The 25,564-nt window shown below is 36.1% G+C and overlaps 1 protein-coding gene across 2 annotated transcripts in view; it reads right to left on the bottom strand.

The window, feature by feature from the left end:
- RAPGEF2 (Rap guanine nucleotide exchange factor 2) overlaps nt 1-25,564 on the bottom strand; it is a 237,033-nt gene that overhangs the window by 10,284 nt on the left and 201,185 nt on the right. For both annotated transcript variants that reach the window (XM_028152315.2, XM_028152317.2), the window contains exons 10-25: nt 23,507-23,643; nt 22,491-22,649; nt 18,837-18,989; nt 18,418-18,582; nt 16,162-16,269; nt 15,869-16,072; nt 15,659-15,767; nt 14,704-14,950; nt 10,454-10,611; nt 9,629-9,869; nt 6,824-7,207; nt 4,867-5,078; nt 4,389-4,512; nt 3,758-3,781; nt 2,509-2,732; nt 817-1,014 (exon numbers count right to left, since the gene is read on the bottom strand). In XM_028152315.2, coding sequence (XP_028008116.2) covers nt 817-1,014; nt 2,509-2,732; nt 3,758-3,781; nt 4,389-4,512; nt 4,867-5,078; nt 6,824-7,207; nt 9,629-9,869; nt 10,454-10,611; nt 14,704-14,950; nt 15,659-15,767; nt 15,869-16,072; nt 16,162-16,269; nt 18,418-18,582; nt 18,837-18,989; nt 22,491-22,649; nt 23,507-23,643 — 2,847 coding nt within the window. The remainder of the gene's footprint in view (nt 1-816; nt 1,015-2,508; nt 2,733-3,757; nt 3,782-4,388; nt 4,513-4,866; nt 5,079-6,823; nt 7,208-9,628; nt 9,870-10,453; nt 10,612-14,703; nt 14,951-15,658; nt 15,768-15,868; nt 16,073-16,161; nt 16,270-18,417; nt 18,583-18,836; nt 18,990-22,490; nt 22,650-23,506; nt 23,644-25,564) is intronic.

Raw genomic sequence — 25,564 nt, 5'->3', positions numbered from 1 at the left:
ACAGAATTCATTAAAAAAGAAGCAATGAAATTTAACAAAGATCTAACCCTTCATTTTAACTCATGTGTTTGATGTTGTTTTAATACAATCTTTTCAAAAATCACCTTGAAAGCAAGATTTTAAAAAATATATATATTTTTATTGAAGGGAGAGGGAGATAGGCATATAAATGATGCAAGAGACTCATTGATCAGCAGCTTCCTGCATGCTGGGTATCAAGCCTGCAACCTGGGCATGTGCCCTGACCAGGAACTGAACTGTGACTGGGTATCAAGCCTGCAACCTGGGCATGTGCCCTGACCAGGAACTGAACTGTGACTTTTTGGTTCTTGGGTCGATACTCAACCGCTGAGCCATACAGGCTGGGTGCTATCCTTTTTTTTGGAAAAAAAAAATTCCTTTTATTAACATTGTTTTCTTTCATTCATATATTTATTCATAAAATAATTTGGCTGTATGGAGATATTTTTGAGCTTGCTGAGTAGACACCATGAGCAAAGGTCACCCTCCTGAGTGAAGAGCACGATTAAATGAGATCCTCTGTAAAATCAGTACCTCCCACTGACTCAAAGTTGAACCTTTTGCACTCGGATGTCGAGTGTGACTCAACACGGTTAGCATTAGAATAAAGGAATCGAGAAAAAAGCAAGCGAGTGCAAAGGGTTAACTTACTAAACACCAATGCTTTATTAAGAGATAATAATCAGGGGGAGACTCAAGAGTATTAGACAAAGTGATCCAAGACAAGCATTTCCCCCTAATCTGAAAAACGTGACAGTGAGTAGCACCGCAAGGGGACATGAGTTTATCACCTACCGAAGGGTGGGAGATCCTTGACGGGCACTTTCTTTCGGGAAGGATAAAGGGACACGGGAACCTGCAGTCCTTGGTTGACTTTATGTGGTGGCTGCGGCTGCTGGGGCTGCGGCTGTGCTTTCTGCTGTGACCCTGCCCTCGGAGCCACTGGGGAGGTCTCAGTTTTGACAGGCTTCTTGTCACCAGGATTCTTAGGCACTGATAATTGTTTGGATTGAAAATAGAACAAGAAATTTAAGAAGTTAATAGCTACATACAAGATAATTTTAGAACTGCATGAGCATTTTCTGCAGGTAGAATACTAAAACGTGTATCTTTTTTTCCTGTTGCCTACACAAAGGACAGAAAGGGGGTAGGGGAAGAACCCTAGTTATAGAAAGTATTAAAGGCATGACAGGGACAAAGGTATTTACCTTAAGAAACTAGCTATCACAAAGGTGATTATACTATTAAAGACAACATTAAAAATAAAAATAGAAAAACATGGATAGCTTAACACATCGTGTGTGTGCATATAAAATAACACAAGTATATCATAGAAACTACGACAGGAAAACTGTTAGAAATATTTTTCTAAAATGGTGTCCGAAAGCCTTTGGCATATATAAGCTTAGTTTTTACTTAATAAATATATCTTCTTACTATCAAATTCTTTCTCCTAAGGGGTAGAGTTATGTCAACTAAGAGCAGCTGATACTGCTTGAGTGTTATACTAAGTGTATAATTCCATAGCAGATAGAAAGCAAACCAATTTATTAGGGCAATTAAATGCTGTATGTATCGTATGTTAATATTAAAACCAACTCAATTACATATGCATACTTCCTGCAATTGTACACATAAGGGAGCTAAGGACTAGGGAGCTCAAGTAGCTTGCCTAAGGTGACCTTGCTGGGCGGAGGAACAGACAGGACGTGAACTCAGACCCATCTGACCTCAGAGGACAAGCGCTTCATCATGACGCACAGAGCTTCTATAATGTTAGGGGTAAAGCTAAGAACGTGAGTTTTCTCAATATAAATATAACATTTATATTCTACAGAAGGTGCTTTCAAACTTGCCCATACAAGATCCAGCCATGTCCTAAATAGAAAATGCCTCTGTCTTACAGATTCAGATGCAAATGAAGAGAAAAGTGGCCCCATTTCTAGCCTGGCCAGGTTTTTAACAGCTGGGATGCCTCACATTAGTCTGAGCTGTGCTTCGTTGTGTAGCAGAATTAGCAGAACTACTGCTTTCCGTGGTAGGGGAACGTAATGCCCAGTTCTGTCTGGGCTGAGGGGACAAAGGGCAGCCAGCATACCTAGTTGGGCCCTGCTCCGACCTGGTGGGGCCCTCACCCCCTCTCAGGTTGTCCTTCACTTTGGAGGTATCTATGTGAGAATATAAGGAATGCAAATGGGAGGCACATCACACACGTGGCCCCTGCCTGCATACTGGCTGTGTTGGGATGAAACCAACACAACAGGCCCCCTAAATAAGTCTCCGGTGTCATCCTCCCCACATTAACCCAGTTGAACACGAGGCCTAGCCTAGGGCAGTGCTGCATGGTATTCAAGAGTAACATTTAAGGTGTCCAGGGCGCTACTCCCTTCAGTGCATTAAGCCCTACTCTGTCACCACCTGGACCATCGCACAGGAAACACGCCTGCATCCCCCCAGATCCCGCAGCCACTTGAAGGGAACACTCACATGTGTTGGTTGCTGGCTCACACTGCAGGGATAACGTCTGAAGACTCTCCTCATCCATTTCCAGCTCCAAATTGGACAGGTACTGCTTCACTTTTCGAGCCATTTGGGCATCTTCGTAAAGCTTTTTGGCATTGAGAAAGGAACTACGACGTACCCGCTTTTTATGCCCACCTGTCTGAGCAACGTCTAGCACCGTTGCGTTTGTACTACCCTGGCTGAGGGACCTGGAAGATGAAAAGGTAGATATGCAGCTCACTCTAGCATGGGATTACTTTACCTCTTTGAAACGTGCCAAGACTTAGAAAAATACTCTATATTCAAAAGGTCACATGCTTTATTCTGGTAAGTAAGCTGTTACAAAGGAATATAGAATAATAGGAATTACATTTTTTTTAAAGTTAAAAAAGAATCCTGCACACATACATATATATGGTTTGGTGACTGTTCTGTGCCAACTAGGAAATTCTACTTTTCATTCAAGGCAGACCTCTCATAGAAGCCAGCAAATAATAATAATATAATTATATGTAAAAGCTCATGCAAGAACACAGCTATAATTGGGACTTACATTAAATTTATTTCTCCTAAAGAGGATGTTTTACATAGATTTTAAAAAATTAGCTAAATGTTTACAATTATTTTCTTACTCCTTGGGTTAAATGTAGTGAGTTTCTAAAGTAATATGGTCAAATTGTTAATAAAATGGTCATGCAAATGTAAACATATGTACAGAAACTAGCACATGAATTGTTAAGAATTATTTTTCAAAAGAGTTGGTTTATAGAATGAAAACAGTAGTTAGTTGAGCTGTAAAAAATTTAGTTTTAACACCTAGGGGCAGCGTTTATATTATATATTTACTTCTCAAGTATCTGTGCAATGGAATTAAAATTGCACAATTTTTCCATCTCACATTCCCTCCACCCCCCTTCCCACTTTAGGCTTTTCCTATTTCAAAACACTGAAATTATATTAATGTAAAATCTTTCTGAAAGCTTCCAAGTATGTCTGACCTACAGTCCCCGGAACAATCATCAATCATTTCACAGCTCTCATGGATCATGACCTCAAAAGCAAAAGCCCCAACAGATTAAACTGGAAATCAGTTTGCCAACTGAAATGCTGCTAGAGCAAGAGGGTTAAGAAAAAAATGCAAAAATGCAAAGCATCAGGAAATACAGCAGGTAAGAAAACAATGCAATGAGCAGAATAAGAACTGGGTGTGGGTATGCAAGTCTCCACCACTTACCCCAGACTCCTCCATTTCTTCTTCCTGTAAGTGAGAGCCATGGAGATTGAAGCATGGGTGTAGAAAGAGAGACAGAAAGATCACAAGCTCAGAAAGAAAGGACTAGACTTCTGAATAAGCAGTATAAGAAGCCCACAAACATTAAACTGCATAATCACCTCACACACACAACTTGACCAGAAATATTTATGTGGCTCAAAAGACACATGTATTTCAATTTTTTGTTTTAAAAGGAGACTGACTCCTGTTCTTTCATGGGATTAATCATCTTTTACTATGCTGACAGCTAAATCCATCGTGTGCATATTGAAACGATGCTGTTTGGGTTATTTACGTATTTTAGTTCATACTACCAATTATGAGTTTTAGCTCTACAAGTAATTGTTCTGAAAAATAAGGAACAAGTAATTGTGCCTCATGTTAGATGAAAAATGTTTGAAGGACAAACTGTTTATACTGTTGATACAGAATAAGATTATTTGTTTCACATTAGAGCTCAGTGGAGATTCTTTGCATGACCTAAGAGAATTTCTGCCAAGCTACAAATATAAATAATTCAAATTTCCCTCATTTATTAGCTAAACTCAACCTTCTCTAATCCCACACGTGCCACTGAAGTGGACATACTCACCGAGTCCTGAACATGAGGGCAGGGTCCATGTTAACCGAAGCCATTCGGCCAACATGACGAATTTCTTTTGCAATCATCCTTAGTTTCTCAAAATTAACCAGTCCATCAACTTTTGAGTCATTTCCTACAATTGGCAAAGGAGAAAAAGGGAATCACTGGCATTTATCCTCTTTTTAAAAAAATTCTATTTCCTAAATTTTATTTTTCAATTACAGTTGACATTCAGTATTATTTTATTATAGTTTCAGGTGTACAGCATGGTGGTTAGACGATTATAGATTTATGAAGTGATCCTCCCGAGAACTTTAGTGCCCACTTGGCACCACAGACATATAGTACCATATTATTGACTACAATCCCTAGGCTGTACTTTATATCCCCTTGGCTATTTTGTAGCCACCAGTTTGTACTTCTTAATCCCTGACATGTATTCTATGCTTCCGCAAGTGAAAGAAGAAATCCTCTACTTTGCATTTACCTTCATGAAGAAACGTGAGATCCTTCTTGATAACTGGGAATAGAGGGATTATGGGAGGTTGCAGGTTTTGACTATTGAGGACATTGCGGTATTTTGCCATGTTTCTGGAAGGATCGAACAGGTCTTGGAGATCCTGAAATAGCTTTTCGTACTTATTGGGAAGTTTTTCCCAGGTGGTTCGCAGTCTTGCTACTGGTGCCAGGTTTAGGCCACTAAGAGGGAAAAAGGAAAAGTGGTAGAAAATGAAATGACTCATCCTTATGAAATGAAGGAAGTGAAACAGTGCATTGTTGATTAGCATATAGCACCTTTGTGTGTATCCTAGATAACAATTTACAGAAAAACTCATAAGAAACTATTACTAACTCCAGGTGATGAGAATGGAAGATGGAAGCGGGATTAGCATCAGGGGATTTTGTGTTACTCTTCTTCCCTTTGTACCCTCCTGATCCGTTTACTATGAGCAAAACCACTAAAATGAAAGTATCATGAGGACAGAATTTTGTTTCCTTGTTTATCTCTATACATAGAGCAGTGCTTGGCACATAACAGACTGGCCAAACATCTTAACAGTAATAAAGTAAAACAAAAGCCATAATAATAATGAGAATATGATCAAACTCCTAGACAGAGAAAATGACTAATTTAATAATCACCATCAACATCAATATAAACTGTTTCAGCTTATAGTTTCCTCCAGCCTCAAATCTAAGCAATTGAAAGGGAAAAATAATGAACATTTCCTGGGCATCTTCACTGTGCTGGCTGATGGGATTCCACATACATTACAGCAGTCCACCCCTTACCCACTGTTTTGCTTTCCATGGTTTCAGTTACCTGTGGCTAACTACAGTACAAAAATACTCAATGAAATAATCCCAGAAATAAACAATTAATAGGTTTTAAATTGCACCCTGTTCTGAGCAGCATAATAAAATCTGATGAATTCTGGCTCTGTCTCTTTGGAATGTGAATCATCCCTTTGTCCAGCCTGCCATGCTGTATACGCCCCTTGCCTGTTAATCACTTAGTAGCCCTCTGGGTTATCAGATCAACTGTTGCAGCATCGAAGAGCTTGTGTTAGGTAACCCTTATTTTACTTATTAATGTCCTCATAGCTATTCAATAACTTTCATTACAGTATCTATATATATAAAAGCCAAGGGACTGGAACGCCGGAACCACTGGAACGACTAGAACAACTGGAACAACCAGTCGCTATGACGTGCACTGTGGCCAGCCAACCGGCCCGATGGGGTGGGGGTGGGGGGGGCGGCCCCTCCCTCTGGTCAGCCCCCCCAAACCCCGATCGGGGGCGGGGTCTGCTGGCCAACCTCCCGCAGTCCCTGCCCCGCCCCAGGCCTTGCCCAAATGGCTCCCATCGGGGCAGGCCGGCCGGACCCCATGCGTGCACGAATTCGTGCACCGGGCCTCTAGCACTGTTATAATTGTCCTATTTTATTATTAGTTATTGTTGTTAACCTCTTACTTTGCCTAATTTATAAATTAAACTTTATCATCGGTATATATGTACAGGAAAAAAAACATATGTAGGGTTTGGAACTAGCTATGGTTTCAGGCATCTACTGGGGGTCTTGGGACGTATTCCCCATGGATAAGGGGGACTACTGTATATCATTTAATCTGCTCCATAACTCTTTAGCAAATTGTTATTTTACAGAGAAATAAACTGATGTTCAGAGAAGTTCAAGTAATTTTCCCAAGGTTACAGAGCTTAAAAAAAAAAAAAAAGTGGATATAAATTTTCTGGGCTCCAAATCAGCATATAGGAGATTTTTAAAATTAAAGATCAGGATCAGGATTCCAAGAAAAAGAATTGTTCAGTATAATTCAATTAAAATGACTACACTTAGACAAATTATATGGTGTTCCTGGTTTGATACATATTTCTAACCTGCAAAGTGAATTGAATCTTAAGACAAATATGTTCTCTTACCTGATGATTGCAAACATTGAGTTAAAATTCTTGCATTCCCTACAGTGGAGTGCTATCTTGATGAAATGCTTAATGATCTTCATCCTCTTCAGCTGGTTTGTCTCTCTCAGAATTTCAGACGCTACCCAAAATGTTTCCTGGTTAATGACTTCTTCAAATTTCTTCAGGTTGGCACAGCTGGTTTTTGATTTCAGTTTAAATAAATCATCTATGTATTCAGTAGGTTCAATGTTGCGGAAGAGTTCAAAATTTCGCATGGAGAGTTGTGTGGCAACTTCCACAGTACTGAGCTGCAGTAGGGAAATTTGACTCTCTCTCAACAACTCCTGAGCATCTTCATCTGAACAAAGGGTTTCTGTTTCCATGTTGTTTTTCAAGTAATATCTATAAAAAAACATAGAATTCAAAGCCTAAGCAACAGTCTCATGATATTCCTTAAAAGAACATTGCTATTTTTTATAGAACATTTGAAAGAACACCGAATCGAATGATGGAAGAATTATTTGACTATAAGAATGTAGCTGCTGCCCTGGCCAGATGGCTCAGTTGGTTGGAGTGTCGTCCTGTACACCAAAAGGGTGTGGGTTTGATTGCTGGTCAGGGTACATACCTAAGTTGTGGGTTTGTTTGCAGCCTGGGCGTATATAGGAGGCAACCAATCGAGGTTTCTCTCACATCAATGTTTCTTTCTCTCTCTCTGAAAATCAATAAAAACATATCCTTGGTGAGGACAAAAAAAAGAATGTAGTTGCTGCCTCAGTCACCAGATCATAGAACCACCTATTCAGAAATCATTGATGAAAATTAACAAATCACATGGACTTTTGTGTGCACCAGTTGTAATTCCTTTTTCTTTCATCCTTCCTTGATTTCTACATTATTTTACTTTTTTTTTTTTTTTTGCTAAAAATGACAGAAAATAATTAAACTAAAATTTTCAGTTTAAATAAAGAAATAGGCTCTAAGGAGGAAGCAGGAAGATCAGACACAGGTCATGGTTCTACTTTCCCAGAGAGAATCTGTGGCTATTGATAGGTTCATATTGAATCAATCCCAGTTTAGTTATTCAAATACCAAAAAAAAAATAAAAAAAATCTATAAGCTATTTCCACCCTATTTGATCCAACGAGTAGAACAAAACTAAACAAGATTTTAACTGTTAAATATCGGATTTTCACAAAAACCCTACCAGTAAGTAGGGCAGACATTACTACTATTTTTCATATGAGGAAACAGAGGCTACCAAAGATCAATGACTAATTAATACCGGTTGCAGAGACAGGAACTCAGAGATAGTGCTCCTTTTGCTTTGTAAGCAACTTGTTGAAAATAGAATCTAGATGTTTGATTTTTTTTTTTAAACAGATGCTTTCCCTAAGTCAAATTTCATAAAAGAAGCAACAGAATGAGTACAGAGGGAGTTCTGCCAAACTGGTCTTTTGCATATTTTGCCAAGCAAACATGGCAAAGATCACATACCTTGGGCCACTGACTTACTGATTTTGGCTACTGATGAAGCCCATGACATCTCTCCATCTCTAACTTTCCTGAATAATGAATGTGAATCATGAATCGTCACCTCAATGGGGATTTGTAGCACTCCATCGTGGTTATAGATATATCAACGTACATTGAAATAATAATGAGAAAAAACCGACCTCCAAATAAAAAAAACTACCTGCTAGTGGCAGGGTTGGCAATGAAGTAAAAGTGCAGAAGAGTAGAAGGTTATAGGTGTTAGCAAGAAAACGAGTTTTGAATGAATCTTTTCAGGGTTTAGATGCATGAAAAATTCAAGTACAAAGAAACACTCCATATGGTGAGTAACATGGAAAAAAATGTGATCTTTGGAACCATGTAATTTTCAGTTAGTGCAGAATCTAGTCATTAAATGAGAGTCAAAACTTAACTATTTTTTCAACTTTTTACTAATCTATGCTTTGAGAATACAAATTACATATATCTATCAATGGAAATACCATTCAAAGGACCGACAAAATCATGTACAATGTTTTCTTGCAAATTGCATGTGTTACATAAGCACTTATTCAGCAGCGGACCAAGCTTGCAGCAACTGAAGTCTGGTGCCAGAGTTAAGAAGTGTTTTTCACAGTATAACATACAATACACAGCATGAGCCAATTACATTGTCATAGATGTCTCCGCCTACATAAATGAACTCCTACAAGAGGCACATAGGCAGGAGCAAATGACAATAGAATGTTATGAGAAAGCATTTTTGTGAACGCGCATTTCCAAGAATAAGTGAGATCTGTGACTCTACATCAGGCTTTCTTTACCATTCTGCCAGCCCAGGGCCCTAAAGAGCGAGCATGAGAAGTTACTGCCTGCACACTGGTGTACAGTTAACAACATGCAGGCCACAGTGCCCTTGCTTTGAACAAGTCCTTCAGAGATCCCTGTGAGGGTCAAACTCTACTATGTGCATTTACTTTGATAAAGCAATTCCCGATGAAGGGGGAAAACTTCTTAATCTGCAGGGATACTTACCCCCCCATTTTTTTAAAAGAAAGGTTTTTTTGAAAAAAGTATGTTTTTATTGATTTCAGAGAGAGGAACAGAAACATCAATGAAGGGAGAGAATCATTGATTGGCTGCGTCCTGCATGCCCCCCGACCGGAATTGAACTGTGACCGCCTTGGTTCATAGGTCAACGGTCAACCACTGAGATGGCTGGGAGGTCCTTACTCATTTTAAAAACCCTTTGCAAGTGTACATCTCTTAGACTTTGATGTGGGTTTGAAGGGGCGGGTAAACAAACCCAAAAAGATAGATATTGAATACCTTCCACTCAGCTGTATTCTATCAGCAAGTTTGGAAAGCTGATCTGGAAGCCTTCTCTGTTTGATGACTCCCTCAGGTGTGACGGAGACCTCACACAGCGAATACTGATCAGGAGTGGCAGTCACAGCGAACTCCCTGATGGCCTGAATGACCACTTCCTTCGCCGTGGTGTCCTTACTGATCATGATGTATCGGCTTTGCTGATCAGCTTTGAAGACCCTTAACACTTGATCTGGCAAGTCTGGGGAAAAGAAAAGCCATATGTAAATAGAAAGGATGTTAATATATGGTAATACAATTAAGTGAAGTAATCTGAAAATAAAAAAAACCCTCTTTATTAAAGAGAATGCTAAAATTTCCCCTCTCGTTTACTATAGCTCTTCTTCAAACATGCAACCAGTCCACATGCTGATAATCTGCAAGGACGCATTTTCCCCTATAGATAAAAACATGATCTACAGACAAATGCAAACTCATCAGTTCATAGCAAAAAGTAAAAAAATTAAATCTAAAATTCATCTGTATTATATATTGAAAAGCTCATTATTAAGCTGACCTAAAATAGGCCTTGTATTCTATTTACTTCATATGACCTAGTAATGCCTGCATGGTATGTATCACCTTCTTTTAGGAAAGAGAAAACAAATTTCAGAGAGATTAACTTGCCCACAGCCATATCAAAGTAGTCTGAAGAACAAAAAAGAGCTGGTTCCAAAAGCATCTGATAAATCCAGTGGCAAACCAAGAGAGATACGTACAGCGCTACCACCAATGCATAAGAAGAGATTGTTGCAATTAAACAAAAGCAGCATGGGCAGTGCTCACCAGGAGTAGTACTGAAGTCTAAAATGCGATGGTGTGACTGCAGTAAGTCAGGGTTGCTGGATGACAAGGTGCCACTGACGGGCAATGCGGTTGGGATATGCTTTGTCTGCCTTAATCCCACGATGCTGTCGTCTTGAGACTGACCAATCCCAATATCACTGAACAAACAGGAAAAATAGAAAACAAGCTGTCAATCAGGTAGAATGTTTAACTCTTCAAGACATAACAGACACAGACCATAAGTAAATCACATCTCATAGAACATGCAGTTAATGTAAAAATATTGATGAATGTGGTTGAGAATTGCAAAAGTAACTACTGCTTAACCCTTTGCCCTCACTTGCTTTTTTCTCGAGCTGCTACCGATGCTAACCGTGTCGAGTCACACTTGACATCCGAATGCAAAAGGTTAAGACTGTATCCAACTCCATTTGTTTTGCTGTTTCTTAAGTGTATAGTGTGTTTCTCTGAAACCTATGTCTTTAAATAAGACGAATCATAACAAATAGTAGTTTCTCAGTACAGAAATACTTTCAAGAAAAGATAAGCTCTGGTTTCTGATGGAAAGAGACTTTTTTATTATTATTATTTTAAGTGTTTTTATTGGTTTTGGAGGGAGAGGAAGGGAGAGGGATGGGGAGAGAGAGAAACATCTCTGTGTGAGAAAAACATCGATTGGTTGCCTCCCGCATGCACTCTGACCTGGGATCAAACCCACAACCCAGGCATGTGCCTTGACCGGGACCCGAACCTGTGGCGACCTTTTGGTGCAAGGGATGATGCTCAACCAACTGAGCCACAACAGGGAGCCACATGGGTCAGGGCGGAAACAGCCTTTTTAAAAAGTACATTAAAAAACATATAAAAAACACACTTAGTTCTCACTCAGCTGACGGCTTCCGCATCAGAATGATAAATTGTTTTATAATCTGATCTTTAAGAACTGAAGAAACTGAGTGAAATGAATAGAGGGGAAAAAATCCAAACTGTCCCAATTTCATTCTTCAGTGTTTCAGAGAAATGAGATCACTACGGAGTCAAATGTAAATGAACCCTGACACAGACATTATTTCTTAATCACACAGAGCATAAGAAAGCAGCGGTGCAGAGTGACATTTCTTGGCATCAAAGAAGAGGCAATGAAAAGCCAGTGACTCACTTTTAATTCTCTACTCAAATTTTCTAGTTACACATTTAAGTTCCCAGAGAAATACTGCTTATGTGTAGCTACAAATTTATTTCCATTTATAAAATACCTGCTACTGTGGACAACTTTAGAAACAAAGATTTGAAACATGATTTAATAAGAGATAAAGAATATTTCTATATTAGAAGAGTCAACTGTTTTTAAAACATCAAAATACAACAATATGCACGCACACACAAAAAACAACTATATCACAAGCAAATGGTTAGAACTCTATCTAGTTTCTATAAATATCTTGAAAGAAGAAAAAAGAAAATTATATTAAGGTTGGAATGTCATAAATAAAATTAAGGCAATTAGCATCAGTTAGGTTTTCAGACATTAAAGATTGACCATAATACCAACTATTTTTAATGGTTCTGCTAAAAAGATACCCCGTAGCATTCCCTCCTTCCCTCCTTCCCTCCCTCCCTGCCCCCCTCTCCCTTGGTAAAATAGACATTATAAAGGTAAATAAGCAAGGACAAGAGCTTTCTGTTGAAAAAAAAAAAATTAAAGATAATTTTAGTGTAAGTTCTTTCAAATTTATAGGTAAGTCCATGCCAAAATTTCTATTTATTAAGCACATAGAGGCATGCACATAAAGACTAAAAGTGTTAATGTTCTGTGAAACATTCGAACTTTTACATTGTTAGTCAATTTTTAATATTCAACCATACAAGCCAATTTTTACTGCCAAAAATATTAGATGTAATACATGAGCTGAGATAACTACTATGGGCTCAGGCCAAAGGTATAGCTGACTGGGCCACCCCTGGCACAAATGGCTGTAAATATTAGTATACTCCAGGCACACCCAGAAGAGATGCCCTCTTAAGAAATGTTTCCTTCAGCATTTTAACACCTAATATGATCTAACTCTCTCCTCTTGCCTGTATCTCTATTATCCACAGACATGGGGATGCTCCAGGATTGAAACTACTTTATATTCAAGACAATTCAGAAATGTCTTTGAACACATCTTCGTATTGTTCAACCATTCCAACTCTGTCACTGTTACTGAAATTGGTTTTTGGCCTTTGTTGATTTTAGATTATTGACTTAATCCTTCTTTTCTCTGGGTTCATCAGTATCTCTCTACTTTCCTGACAAACAGTTCTGAATCCTACAATCCTCTTGCCTCATCCCTTCCTTTCCCCTCTATTTACATCAATCTCATGCCTATCCTTGGCAGTCTGCCATCATTCAGCATCTTAGTTTCCATAATATTTATAATGTTTGAGAGGGGGGGGGGGGAACAAAACAAAATGACATATCTAGAAGATTTCTCTAATTGACTAGTTTAGTGCCTTTGTAAAAAACAAAAAAAAAACTTTGCAAACACATGCTGATTTCTAGGAGAGAAAGGTTTTAGTAGTAACCAGTATTAAATCAAGTATATCAGACCAATATATAGATCCTACATTTTACGGAGTCTTTTTTTTAAATATAATTATTTCTTTCTATTGCATTGCAATATAAATTATAGCAAATAATTTTTTACGTAATAAAATACATACATGATACATACTTTTTTTTTAAAACTGCAAACCAAGATGTTTCCTCAGTGTTCTAAATTCAATACCTCTCATTATTGTCTTTCTTTCCCCTTCTCTAGCTTTTGAGTACCTTTCTGAGTTCACAGAGAACAAAATTATACATAGTATTTTCATACTGTGTACCTTGTTAACATCCTATACTGTGAATGGATTGCATCCCAGTTCTTACATGTCACATTTCTATTAATACTTGCCAGGGTCACACTGACTTTTGATTTTTTTTCAGGTTCATATTTAACTCATGGTCAAAGATTACTCTGAGGTCTTTTATTATTATTGTGCTGCCAATAATTCTACTAACAATGTGAAGGTTTGAATGTTTCACAGAACATTAATACTTTTAGTCTTTATATGCATGCCTTTCTGTGCTTCTGTTTTCTGTAACGCAGACCTAATCCACGGCCACTTGGAAACTTAATATAAATACACTCTCAAGTCTATATATAAAACCATCTTACTCATTGCTTATCCTTAAGACTCTTTTACAGAAGTCTTTTGTAGCTGATACAAAAACATCAATCATCATAATTCAATGGGGACAATACAAGTTTGACACTCAACCTATCAAAAATATATTCTTTATCTTTAATCTGTGGATGAAAATTTTAACTGAAATGGAATTTAAAAATAGAAATGCTTGATATAGTCCTAAATCTCTGTAACTACTGCTCCTTTAATTATAAATGAAAGAAAAGAACATGTTTTTTAAGTTATCTCTTATACCACTATAGTTTGAGGAATATATAATAAATAATTTGGTGCACCAATTATTTAACATTAAAAACTTTTTGACTGATGGTAACAGTTATATAAAACATCCTTAGACTAAGAAGCAAGCTAAAACAAAGAAATAACCAAGCAAACAAGCAAAGCTAAAAAAAAAAAAAAAAAATGTGAAACCAACAACTTTGTCTAGTGTGAGCTCCTGGCATGAATAAACAGCCAAGAAGAGATTTGAGAAATTCAAGATACACCTGACATTCTGATTGTAGAGAACACTGGGAAGAAGAAAAGGATTCTGTGTTTGGTTGGTGATATACTGGCAATGGTTAAATAACTGCAAACAGAAAAGAAAGGAAAGAAGAGAATGGCAAGGATGAATAGCAGCAATGGGAAGAAGCAAAGATTTGATTGGCAAAGAGCAGATGCTGATGATAGAGAAGACACTCAGAAACAAAGAAATGGTAGCAAAAAAAAACCCCATTTCCCAATTATAGAGAATATGGGAGCAAATGCAACATTATATTTTTAAAGACTAAATGAGAAATAAAAAAAATAGTTCAAATGAGGAAGTGCTATAGCTCTCTCTAATGAAGATTGGGATAGGCAAGTAAATGGTAAAAACATTATTAAAACAAACTTGATTGTTCAAGATTTCTTCTAAGATAGCTCAGGCGAAAAAGCTTAAAACCTTTTTTAGACTCGTGCAAATGTTAATTACATCATTACCATTGCATATTATTATAACAAAAAATAATGGACACAAAATTTACACAGACACTTACTTATATGGTTTCTGTGGCAAGATACTGATCCGAGTCTTGTCGAGTATCTTCTTTAGCTTGTTCCTTCCTCCAACGGTATTGGCTTTACTTTTTTTATTTACCTTTTCAAGTCCTATCACCTGTTCCACATCTACAGCAAGATCTGGAATGGAGTAGCGACTGGCCTTTTTGATGTCTCCAATTTTAGGAAGGTGAGGGGCACCATTTCTTTTCTCTTCTGACAATCTTGTCAAAAGTTCTTTAAATACTAAAATGGAAATAAACACCACAGAACACCTATTATAAGAAATTGGAGCAATTCAAAGGCAACTGTAGAACTTGGAAATAGATGAGTAGTATAGACTTCAGCTATCAAAACTGTAATCTTATAGGAAAACTCTACTCCAATGAATGAATGACAACAGGAATCTGCTGTATAATGTTGCTCTATCATTCCCACTCAGGATAAATTAAAATAAAGTAACATTTTTTTTTTAAGATTTTAAAAATTGATTTTGAGAGAGAGAGGAAGGGAGAGGGAAAGAGAGAGAAACATCTATGTGTGGGAGCAACATTGATCACTTGCCTCTTGCACATCCTCTATCAGGGAATCAAGCCTGAAACCCAGGCATGTGCCTTGACTGGGAATTGAACCAGCAACCTTTTGGTACATGGGACAATGCCCAACCAACCGAGCCATACCATCCAGGGCTAAAGTAGTATATTATTTAAATGTGCAGGTATTCAAAACATTTATGAATAAACACATTGATAAAACATAATTTTTATGGTCATCACATCAGTAGATTCTGATTTAGGTCTAATTACATACTTACATAATTAATTATATATCTATGCATCTTACTATAAATGTTTTTATTTCTATAATGTTTAAAATATAACTTATAAACTTAATTTTATGATTAAGTTTATAAAGATCAAAAGGAGAAAAATGAAAGTATGCAAAAATACTTACCAAATAAATTGGTTTTCACAGTGATGGATAAATGTGTGTTATTTCTAAGAATTTCCATGGCTTTTGACAGCTGAATATTTTCAAAGTTTTGACCATTTACTTCTAGTATCTAAACATAAAATTATAAACTTAATTATCAATATCCCAATAAACTGAAGAAAAAAAGACATCAATATTCACCCTTGAAATCTGGATTTAGAAATGTCATACCTGATCCCCTCGTTTCAAGCCGGCTTCAGTTGCTTTGCTACCTGAATCGACACTGTCCACAAAGATCCCAAATCCCTTCTCTGAGCCTCCAAGTAAGATAAAAGGCAAAGGAGCTTCTCGGGATGGTTTTGTTAATGTCATCAATCTCCTTTTTGCTTTAGCTGCACATGCAATATTTAACAGCCTTAGATGTCCACCCATTTTCTGTAAGAGTTCAGAAAGAGTGGTTTCAAAGACAGGCTGAATAAAATGAACTTAAAACCGATGGTTTTTAAAATAATCACAACTATTACCTCTCTTTCCAGATTATTTTCAAATTCTTCTAGAAATCGAGTCATCGCAGGATCTCCTTCAAAGTCATTGAAGTGATTATTTACCCACAATAATACTACCCGTGTAACCTGAAAAATTAATTGTTTTTAATAGGTTTTCAAAAAATTCAGTGCTAAAAATTTGCAATTAAAGTGATTTCAAATTAGACATCCAAACAACCTAGTAATAACAAATAAGAAAATAAACTAAGTATAAAAAGCCTCAGCAATGATTTTATTCATAAGGAAATGACCTTCTAAAAATTTATACTCTGAATATTGACACCAGATTGTTTTGCCAAGAAGGGTCTTGACTCTGTGAAGGATGGTAATAAACTTATATCTTACTCTCAAATATATATTTGCAACAGATTACCATAAAAACAAAGCTACAGTAAAACCAAAATAAATGAATACAAGATAAAGAAGACAGAAATAAAAAAAATAAATAAAGGTAGAGGGCAGAATAGACACAAGGAATGAACAATATTAAGCCTAGAAAGATCTTCAAGGGAACAAGTTATAAAAGGAAAAAGCTAGCTGGGAGTTACAGGGAGTTACATATTACTTGTTAACATTAAGATTTAGAAACCTCTTAACGCCCGTAATTCTTCAGGAAAAATGAACAGCCTTTTCTCACCTTACACATGTGTTTTCACACAGCCCAACAACTTCATACAGGCCAATCTATACACTCTCAGTTATGGATTTTTTTTTGTACCCAGCAAGAACGATGTAATATTCATTAGACTATAAGTTCCATGAGTACAACTTTATGTTATGTTCTAAGGGCATCCTTAATACTTATAACAATGCTTGGCATAAAGTAAATGCTCATTAAAATTTTACTAAATGAAGTGAAGATAATTGCAAACTTTAAATATAAAACCACTTGTTTTCTCTTATATGAGTTTAATTCCTAAATTTGAATAAAAGATGAAATAAATTTTCTATAGAATTATTTTCAAACATTAACCTCTTAAAATGAAAAAAATTAAGCACGCTATTCTACCAGTAAAGAAAAAGAGACGATGGTATATAGTTCATTTTGAACCTTAGTTTAAAATACTATTTATTGTTAATGTACTGTGATAAATTATAGTATAAACCTAATCACTCATGAGTCAAACCTTGATAATTACACTAATTTTATGTCATTTACCATAACTACTGCCCAATTTTTCAAATGTAGGAAACATATAAGATGATTTTCCTTAAAATGATATCTAACTCTTGACTTTCTTATAAAATTATAATTTTGTAGCTGAGAAGCCAACTTGAAAGTCCACTAGCCATATTACACATTAGAAAAACGAGATTCATAAATCATACAGTGAAAACTACCACCAACAGCAAGCAACTTTTAGGATGTGCTGGCTCTGAGCAAGGTACTACATAAAGAACTTTATTTTCTATTACTCATTTTCACAACAGTCCCAAACGGATGTTGATTATTCATTTTACAAGTAAATAAATGAGTGTCAGGAGGGTGAGATGGCATATAAGGTAAATGACAGAGGCAATACTACTCAAATCAAGTTTTTACAGCTGAAGAGACTGGCTGAGATCTAGGCCTGTGGCTCTCAGAATATGAACTGAAAAGCAATACCGTCCAAATGATTTCCCCAAGGCCACACAGCTAGTGAGTAGCGGGACCAGCCCTAGAGCTTGGGCTTTTCTCCTGCTCTGGATTTTCCCACCCTGCCTCTCCCAAGTCTGTCTCATGTAAATCAGACTGCACACGGAAAGGAGAAGTACAGACTATGATTAACTCTCAAACTTCATGCGAGTATGTAGTTTACCATCCAATCTAGCCTTGACACGGCTCGCAAAGAGACGCTGAAGAGGGGCTGTTTAGAATTATATTACTGAGACCTAGCAGCCAGCAATGGTCGTCATGCAATGCTGCTATGGTGCCAATTTAAAAACTGTAACTTTTCTTTTATCTGGTGTACACTGACCCTCTACCTAAATGATACAGATTCCTATGGAACCCAAATGTTTGGGGGTTGTGCTAAAAGAACTAAAACTTAAACATTTGTCAATAATCGACTAACCTTTGCATGAACCTAGCAACCTATAACAAGAACTAACATTTGTATCACTTTTGCTTAAAAAGTACTCTCTTATTCCATTAAAATAATTTGAACGTAATTGGCATGACAAATATACTAAAGTATACTTGTTTATATGTGAATATTTCATACTTAAACATCAAACTAGAATATATTTTCCAACCTTATCCCTGAGGCTCGGGTCATTAAACCACTCCAATAACTTTTTGCCCACTTCCATTGGGCTAGAAAGAAAAGTCCTGTAGGTCAATAGGAAGTCTTCTATGAACGTTGGATCCACCACCGAATGCTCTTCCACCAAATGCATTGTTAATCTTTCTGAGGTGCCCTGTAACAAACGAAAGGCTTAATCACTATTCTGCAGAAACAGCATCTGTCCGGTACCCTGAAATGTTCAAATCTTCAATATAAGACAAACTGGGTAGTGACATATGTAATTAACAAAACTGCTGTTCATCAGGAAATATAAAGACTTTTTACAAGTGATAACTTTTAAGAAAAACTATGCCTAAAAATTGAGTGGAGGAATCTAAAGTTGTCACACCTGATACTGCCAATAAAATAGAACCATATTTGTCTTACCTTGATGACGATGTGTCCCTTTCTTGTTCCAGTTCGATCAAGTTCTCGGTGTTCTTTCACCATAACAATTTCTCCTTCTTCCTCCACTTTTTGCATGTTCTTCTCTACTTGGTTGAGAATACGGCAATAATCTTGCTGGGCTATGCAGACAAACTAGAATAAAATATAAGTCACGTGTTAATGATAAAGTGCTTGCAAGAGACTTAGCGGTACTAATAACTCAGTATTTTAATTATTTAACTCTGACATTTTTCTATGTCTTTCCCATACTTTCTAATGAGTGCAGTAATGAACCTTAATCAGAATTCTCTACTTTTTAATGTAGTTCTTCCTTGTTCAAGAAAAGTTTCATTTTTTAGAATATTTATGTGCAGTTTATATTAAAAACACTAACAATTTAAAAAATCAGATGATAAAATTAGGACTCCTTTCTCATGCCTCTTCTTTGACAATTAAAAAAGCATTAGTGGAGGGGAGTGGAATCTTAAGAGGATAGACATAAAAACATAATCACAATTTAGTGGGCTTTAAAAGTTTGAAAAAATCTTAAAAGCAAGATTTTAAAATAAAGATGGTTTTAATAAAAAGACACTGAAATTCCATACATGGGTATGTGGAATAGATATTAAAAATTTGCTAATTATATTGATAAATCATTTTAGAAAGTCTATTTAAAAAAAAAGGTCCACAAAACAAGCCATATACTTGTTAAGCTTAAATCATTATTCCTTATGACAGGTGTTAAGGGTGATCCCTGCTCTTAAAGAAAAAATTAACAATACACACCAAGCCATTATTCCTGCATGACCCATATATATATATATATAATATATATATATAAAAAATGTCAGGGCTTAGGGCAAAGCACTTACTTACATTTCTTTGCAGTTTTAAGGAAAGTTAAGAACGAATTATAGAAATCACCTATAACACAAATTAACCAAGGCCACAGTTGCATCTGAATTTTGAATGATTTATTCTTATTTAAGAAATCATTTTGGGATTAAAAAAACATGAACATTTCTTTTTCTCTTTTAATGTGAAAAGATGAAAAAAAAAAGGGGGGGATGGTTAAATTATAGCATATATAAGATAAAATATGAAAGCCATCCAAAATCATATTTTCATAGGACATTTAGAGTTATGGCTTAATGTTCATGATACTACATTAAATATTTTTAAGGTGAAAACCAAATATTGTAATATTTATAATGGCATCTTGCTTCTCAGTATTTTGCAGTAACCTTACAGGACTTCCTCAATTTATCCTACAAATCATCCCATAAAGAAGGCACTACGATAATCTCCGTTGTACAGATGAGGACACAACTGTAGCATCGGCTGCTAATTTACCCAAAGTCCCATAATTACATGCTTGCCAATTTAGAAACATTGTATATGTATATCAAGATCTTAGAAGAAAATATAACAAAATGTTAATTATTTGTAAGCAATGCAAATTATAACTGACTTTCATTTTTTAATATACTTTTCTATATTTTCCTTTTTTTTTAAGTTGCAGGAGCAGTTCACATTCGAGAAATAGCGTATTACAAAACTGTTTCTTCCACTGAGTTGGATGATATCACTAATTTTTCTATTAAGACTTTAGAATCAAAAGTTAAAATTCAAAAGATATAGGCTTTCCTTGTAAGTATTATACATAGTTTAATTCATTTTTAAAAATTCCTTTTAAAAAAACATTTCCATTACACTAACCCCATATATGGTGCTTAACCTTTGGTCTCAAAAATATTTTTATTTTTTAAAACTTTTACAAGGAAGAAAAATTATTTCCCCTATCTCCAAATAACCATGTTCTTTCTTATACTTAGTTTTAGAGAACATAATTCTATCATTTTCTCATTCATCTCCTAAAAAAGAAATATATTCCTGAGTTAAAATGACTAAGTAGACAGAGAAAAAAAATGTATTTTGAAGAGAAATGTACTAAAATTAATCTTCATGACTAAGAATTTAAGAAAATTAAAATAAGTTTGATTTAAAATTCTCAATGTCTAGACAGACAGTTTGGGCATTTTTTATTTTTTTGCTTTAGAGATATAAATGACATTCTCCAGTTTATTCCATATGCTTTTGTCTGCAACTATCAGAATATGTGATTCAAGCTTATGCATAAGGATTCACATCTGCATTAAATCCAAAGCTAAGGGTGGGCTTAGCACTGACTGACTCAATGAACCAAATACACGAAGTGGCCAGATTATTATGATCTCTGAACACATAATAATCTGGCCACTCAGTGTATATCCTATATAATAAAAGGCTAATATGCAAATTGTCCCCTTGACCAGGAGTTTGACCAGCAGGCAGGCCGGCCAACCACCCATTGTCCCCTCCCCCTGTCCAGGCTGGCTGGACCCCACCCATGCACGAATTCATGCACCGAGCCTCTAAAATATATACATGTACCGAGTGTCCAGATTATTATGCGTTCAGAGATCATAATAATCTGGCCACTCAGTGTATATTATGAAGGACTCAGGCTCTTTTGGTCTCTCTATCTAAAGTTTGGACTTCAATCTAAAGCAAGTTCCTCATGACTCTAGGATGCATGCCAGTGACAACTGAGCTTCAAGCTTCCTCATTCACATGCAGGAAAGTGAGAGAGAACATTGCTTCTAGTTTGGGCATTTCTTCAGCAAACTAAAATGCCATAAAAATAAAAATAAATCCCAAACTGAATTTCTAATATGGCCATACAGAGCTGGTATCTAAAAAGAAATTTAAGATGAAAACATTTATCTACATTTTTATTAGATTTATTTTTGCTTTAAGAAGTTTACAGATCTAGTGAGAAATTCAGGTAAAATAGAATTTTAACTGGTATAATAAATTCAATTTGTGAATTGTTTTGGTGAGGTTTATACTTTCAGACAGCTGTTGACACATAAAAGTATGCGTTATGATCTTGGCACTATGATATAAAATAAAAACCCAAACAAGATTTTGCTTATAAAAGGCCAATGGCAGTTTATGTTACAGTATTATTTTCTCTTGGGCATATGACATCACAATTTACATTAATCAAATTAATTTTCACATTTGGTCTTAATATTTTCTCTAGTCTTTAATTAAATGTTTTTAAATAATGAATATTAACATAGTCTCAGCACTGACATGTTAGCTATTAAGTATTTTCCTTATGTCAGCAATTAATTTTTACTAGCAAGTCTTTCTACTGAGTCATACTAAGATTAATTTTCACGACTTCTAAATTCCTTATCTTGTTTATATTAAATAAAAACACTGTATAACTGTACCAGATCATCTTTATTAATCTATTTATATAATTTATTTTTAGAATGTGAGTTTTACTCCCATATATTTTGATGAATTCAATTATTAATGGAAAATTTTAAAATATCATCTGTATAGAACATTCTTTTTAAGAGGACATATTTCTAGAACACTTAGTTTTTGTGTAGTTCAAATAACTTTAAGAGAGATTTATTTTTAATTTCCTGGGGCAGGATAACACTAAAAGCACTACAATTATCAGTTCTACTTTAAAATCTTACTTATAAATCTAAAAGCTGACCTATTTATTTAGGCATAAAAGTCTTACCACAACTACAGATATATGTTCTTTATTAAGCATAAAATAAACTTTTAAAAAATGCTATTTTATACCTGGCAGTCATCCACCTTTGTTCTCATTACTCCTTTCATATATTCTTTGTCCATGGTGGGAGAGACACCAAAACTATTTCCCATACATAATATTTCTGCTTTGCCATCTGGGTAAGTCACTTCTACAGAACCATTGAGAATCACTGACCAGGAATCCAGCTAGTTCAAAAAATAAATATAAAACAGAGAATAACATCATGATCATGCAGTTGTAAAAGACAGAATACTCCCTACACATGATTTAGCAGACTTTTCATTCTAAAGATGGAACAAATAAATAAAGTTAACGGTTTAACCAAATTCACAGAACAAGGAACAAAGCATAGCCATGTATGTAGTACATATTTTTATATCTAGAACAGAGTGTATGTCATTCTGGTCTCTCAATATGACTTTGCATATTATTCTCTAAAAAGACATAAGGGGCCCTAGCCGGTTTGGCTCAGTGGATAGAGCGTCTGTCTGTGGGCTGAAAGGTCCCAGGTTCCATTCCGGTCAAGGGCACATGCCCAGGTTGCGGGCTCGATCCCCAGTAGGGGCCGTGCAGGAGGCAGTCAATCAATGATTCTCTCTCATCACTGATGTTTCTATCTCTCTCTCTCTTCCTCTCTGAAATAAATAAAAATATATTAAAAAAAAAAAAAAAGATGCAAGGGGAAAATTTCTTCTGTTCCCCAAAACACATGTAGTAAATAAGAAAAAGTGATCACCACTGCTTGAATAAGAACATTCGTTTCTTCTGACAAAAGGCATATTATAAACATTTAAGTTGTAACATCTGTAAAGTTAACACATAACAGTATCTTTATCAGTATCATTTGAAATATTGTAAATAACTGAAAATAAAACAATGGATTTGGACTACTTTGACATAATAACGAGCATATCATAACTCTTGACTTACTCAAACTTATTTATTGGTTTTTAAGGGGGGAAAAGTAAGAACTGGCTTTTCATTTGCTGTATTGACAGAACCTCAAACAGAAACTTTTTAAGTGGAAGAAATATTTACTAACCTCTTCACCATCATTTAACACTATGGTCCCAGCTCTTTCCACCACTGCAAATACCATCACAGCACAGAGTTCCCGTCTCACTGACATTGTCATATTGGCAAAAGCAGGCAACTGGTGCATAAATTCCAAGAGTTGTTCTGAAAAGGAAAGATACTCAGTGTAAAAATTACATTGTTTTTTTAAAACAAGCAATCAAAAAGAATGCTCTAGGGTTCTTTATTTTTAAATGACCTAAGATTCGACCCACTGAAAAATGTAATTACTTTAAGTATCTTTAGTACAAGTTGGCTTTCTTGCAGGTCTACAAAGATTTCTGTCATTATGAAAATAGTGTCATTTCCTTGTTGTGTCAGGAGCAATAGTATACACTGTAATTCAAATTCTAATGGGAATGAATAAATTAATAGACTTCAAATGAGAAATTTCTATTGAAAACGAGCTGTGATTTTATTAAGGCTTATTAATGGGGTGAAATGATAAGCTGAAATGAAATAGAGCTCTGAGAATTCTCCGAAAGCCACTGAAGTCCATTTCAGTCCACTCCAGTGCCTTTTGGGCAAGTGGATGCCCAAAACAGTGAGCAGAAATAGCTGCCTTCAATCTAAAGATACCAAGGAAGGTGTGTTTTCAATGGATCAGACAAATCTATGAAAACTGGTCAATTAAAATTATTGTAACATGTAAGTGACAATATATCATTCCTTATCCCACAGCTGGACAAAAAAGAAAGACATGTTTGACCACTCAACTGGTGACACTGTGGAAGAGGACTACTACTTTGGTCTAGCTGTTGGTGAGATGGATGACTTCACCGTCTTTCAAGTCCTGTGGTCTCGATTTTTAATTTTCTGTATTATTAGGCAGCTTTACTAATTACTTACTAAATTCTTCCCTTACTCTTCAATATGGCTCTATGAGGTACATGATTGTTGCTGTTTTTGTTATTGTTTTTTAAAATATGTTTTTATTGATTTCAGAGAGAGGAAGGGAGAGGGAGAAGGAAACATCAATGATGAGAGAGAATCCTTAATCGGCTGCCTCCTGCATGCCCCACACTGGGGACCCAGCCTGCAACCAGGGCATGTGCCCTGACCGGGAATCGAACCATAATCTCCTGGTTCATAGGACCACGCTCAACCATTGAGCCATACCAGCCAGGCTTGTGTTTTTTAAAAATCTCACAGGGAGGAAACAGAGACTCAAAGCCATATAATTAGGTGGTGGCAGTAACACGATTCAGGACCATTTGCCTCAAGAGTTCACGCTGGACATCACAGGTAGTGATGAAGAGCAGAAGGTGTGTGTCAGACATCATTTGAATACTTACTAGTTATACTATTTTGGGAAAATTTATGTAATTCCATTAAGGCATATTTCTCTCATTTGTTAAAAAATAATATACATGTCTTTATTGGACACTTGTGAAGATCAAATGCAATAAAGGTGAAGACCTTAACACAGAGTAAATATATAATTATAAAAGGGTAATACGCTAATTAGACTGGATGTCTCCCAGATGTCATTCAGATGTCCTTCCTGACAAAGCCAGGGCAGGAGGGAAGCCTGCCCGGGTCCCGGGTGCCCATGGGTGACCCGAGGGAAGCCCGCCTGGGTCTCGGGTGCCCACGGGCGGCCCAACAGAAGCCGGCCTGGGTCCCGGGTGCCTGCCGGTGGCCAGAGGAGGGAAGCCTGGGTCCCGGCAGCCTGGGTCCCGGGTGCTGGAGGGAAGCTGTGCCAGCAGCTGGGGGATGGAAGGCCTACTCTTGCACGAATTTTCGTGCATCAGGCCTCTAGTATTTAATAAATGAAAACAGCTACTAATGTCTTTATTATAGTCTTATCTTTCAAATTTTTAGCTAAGTAAAATATTTTTTTTTGGCTAAGATATTTTTTTTTGTTTCCCACGTAATGAAATTCTCCCCTTGAATATTCCTTCTATCTTATGACAAATTTTATGTTGTTGTATATAGTTTGTTAATTGCAAAAACAATGTAGAATAGAAAGACATATTCTACATATGAATGTATATTACATTTCCAGAAGGTCAGACTGGGTGAT

The sequence above is a fragment of the Eptesicus fuscus genome, chromosome 6, assembly GCF_027574615.1.
Source record: "Eptesicus fuscus isolate TK198812 chromosome 6, DD_ASM_mEF_20220401, whole genome shotgun sequence".
Lineage (NCBI taxonomy): Eukaryota > Metazoa > Chordata > Mammalia > Chiroptera > Vespertilionidae > Eptesicus > Eptesicus fuscus.
The sequence above is the reverse complement of the archived record's forward strand: the minus strand, read 5'-3'. Positions and strand labels throughout refer to the sequence as shown.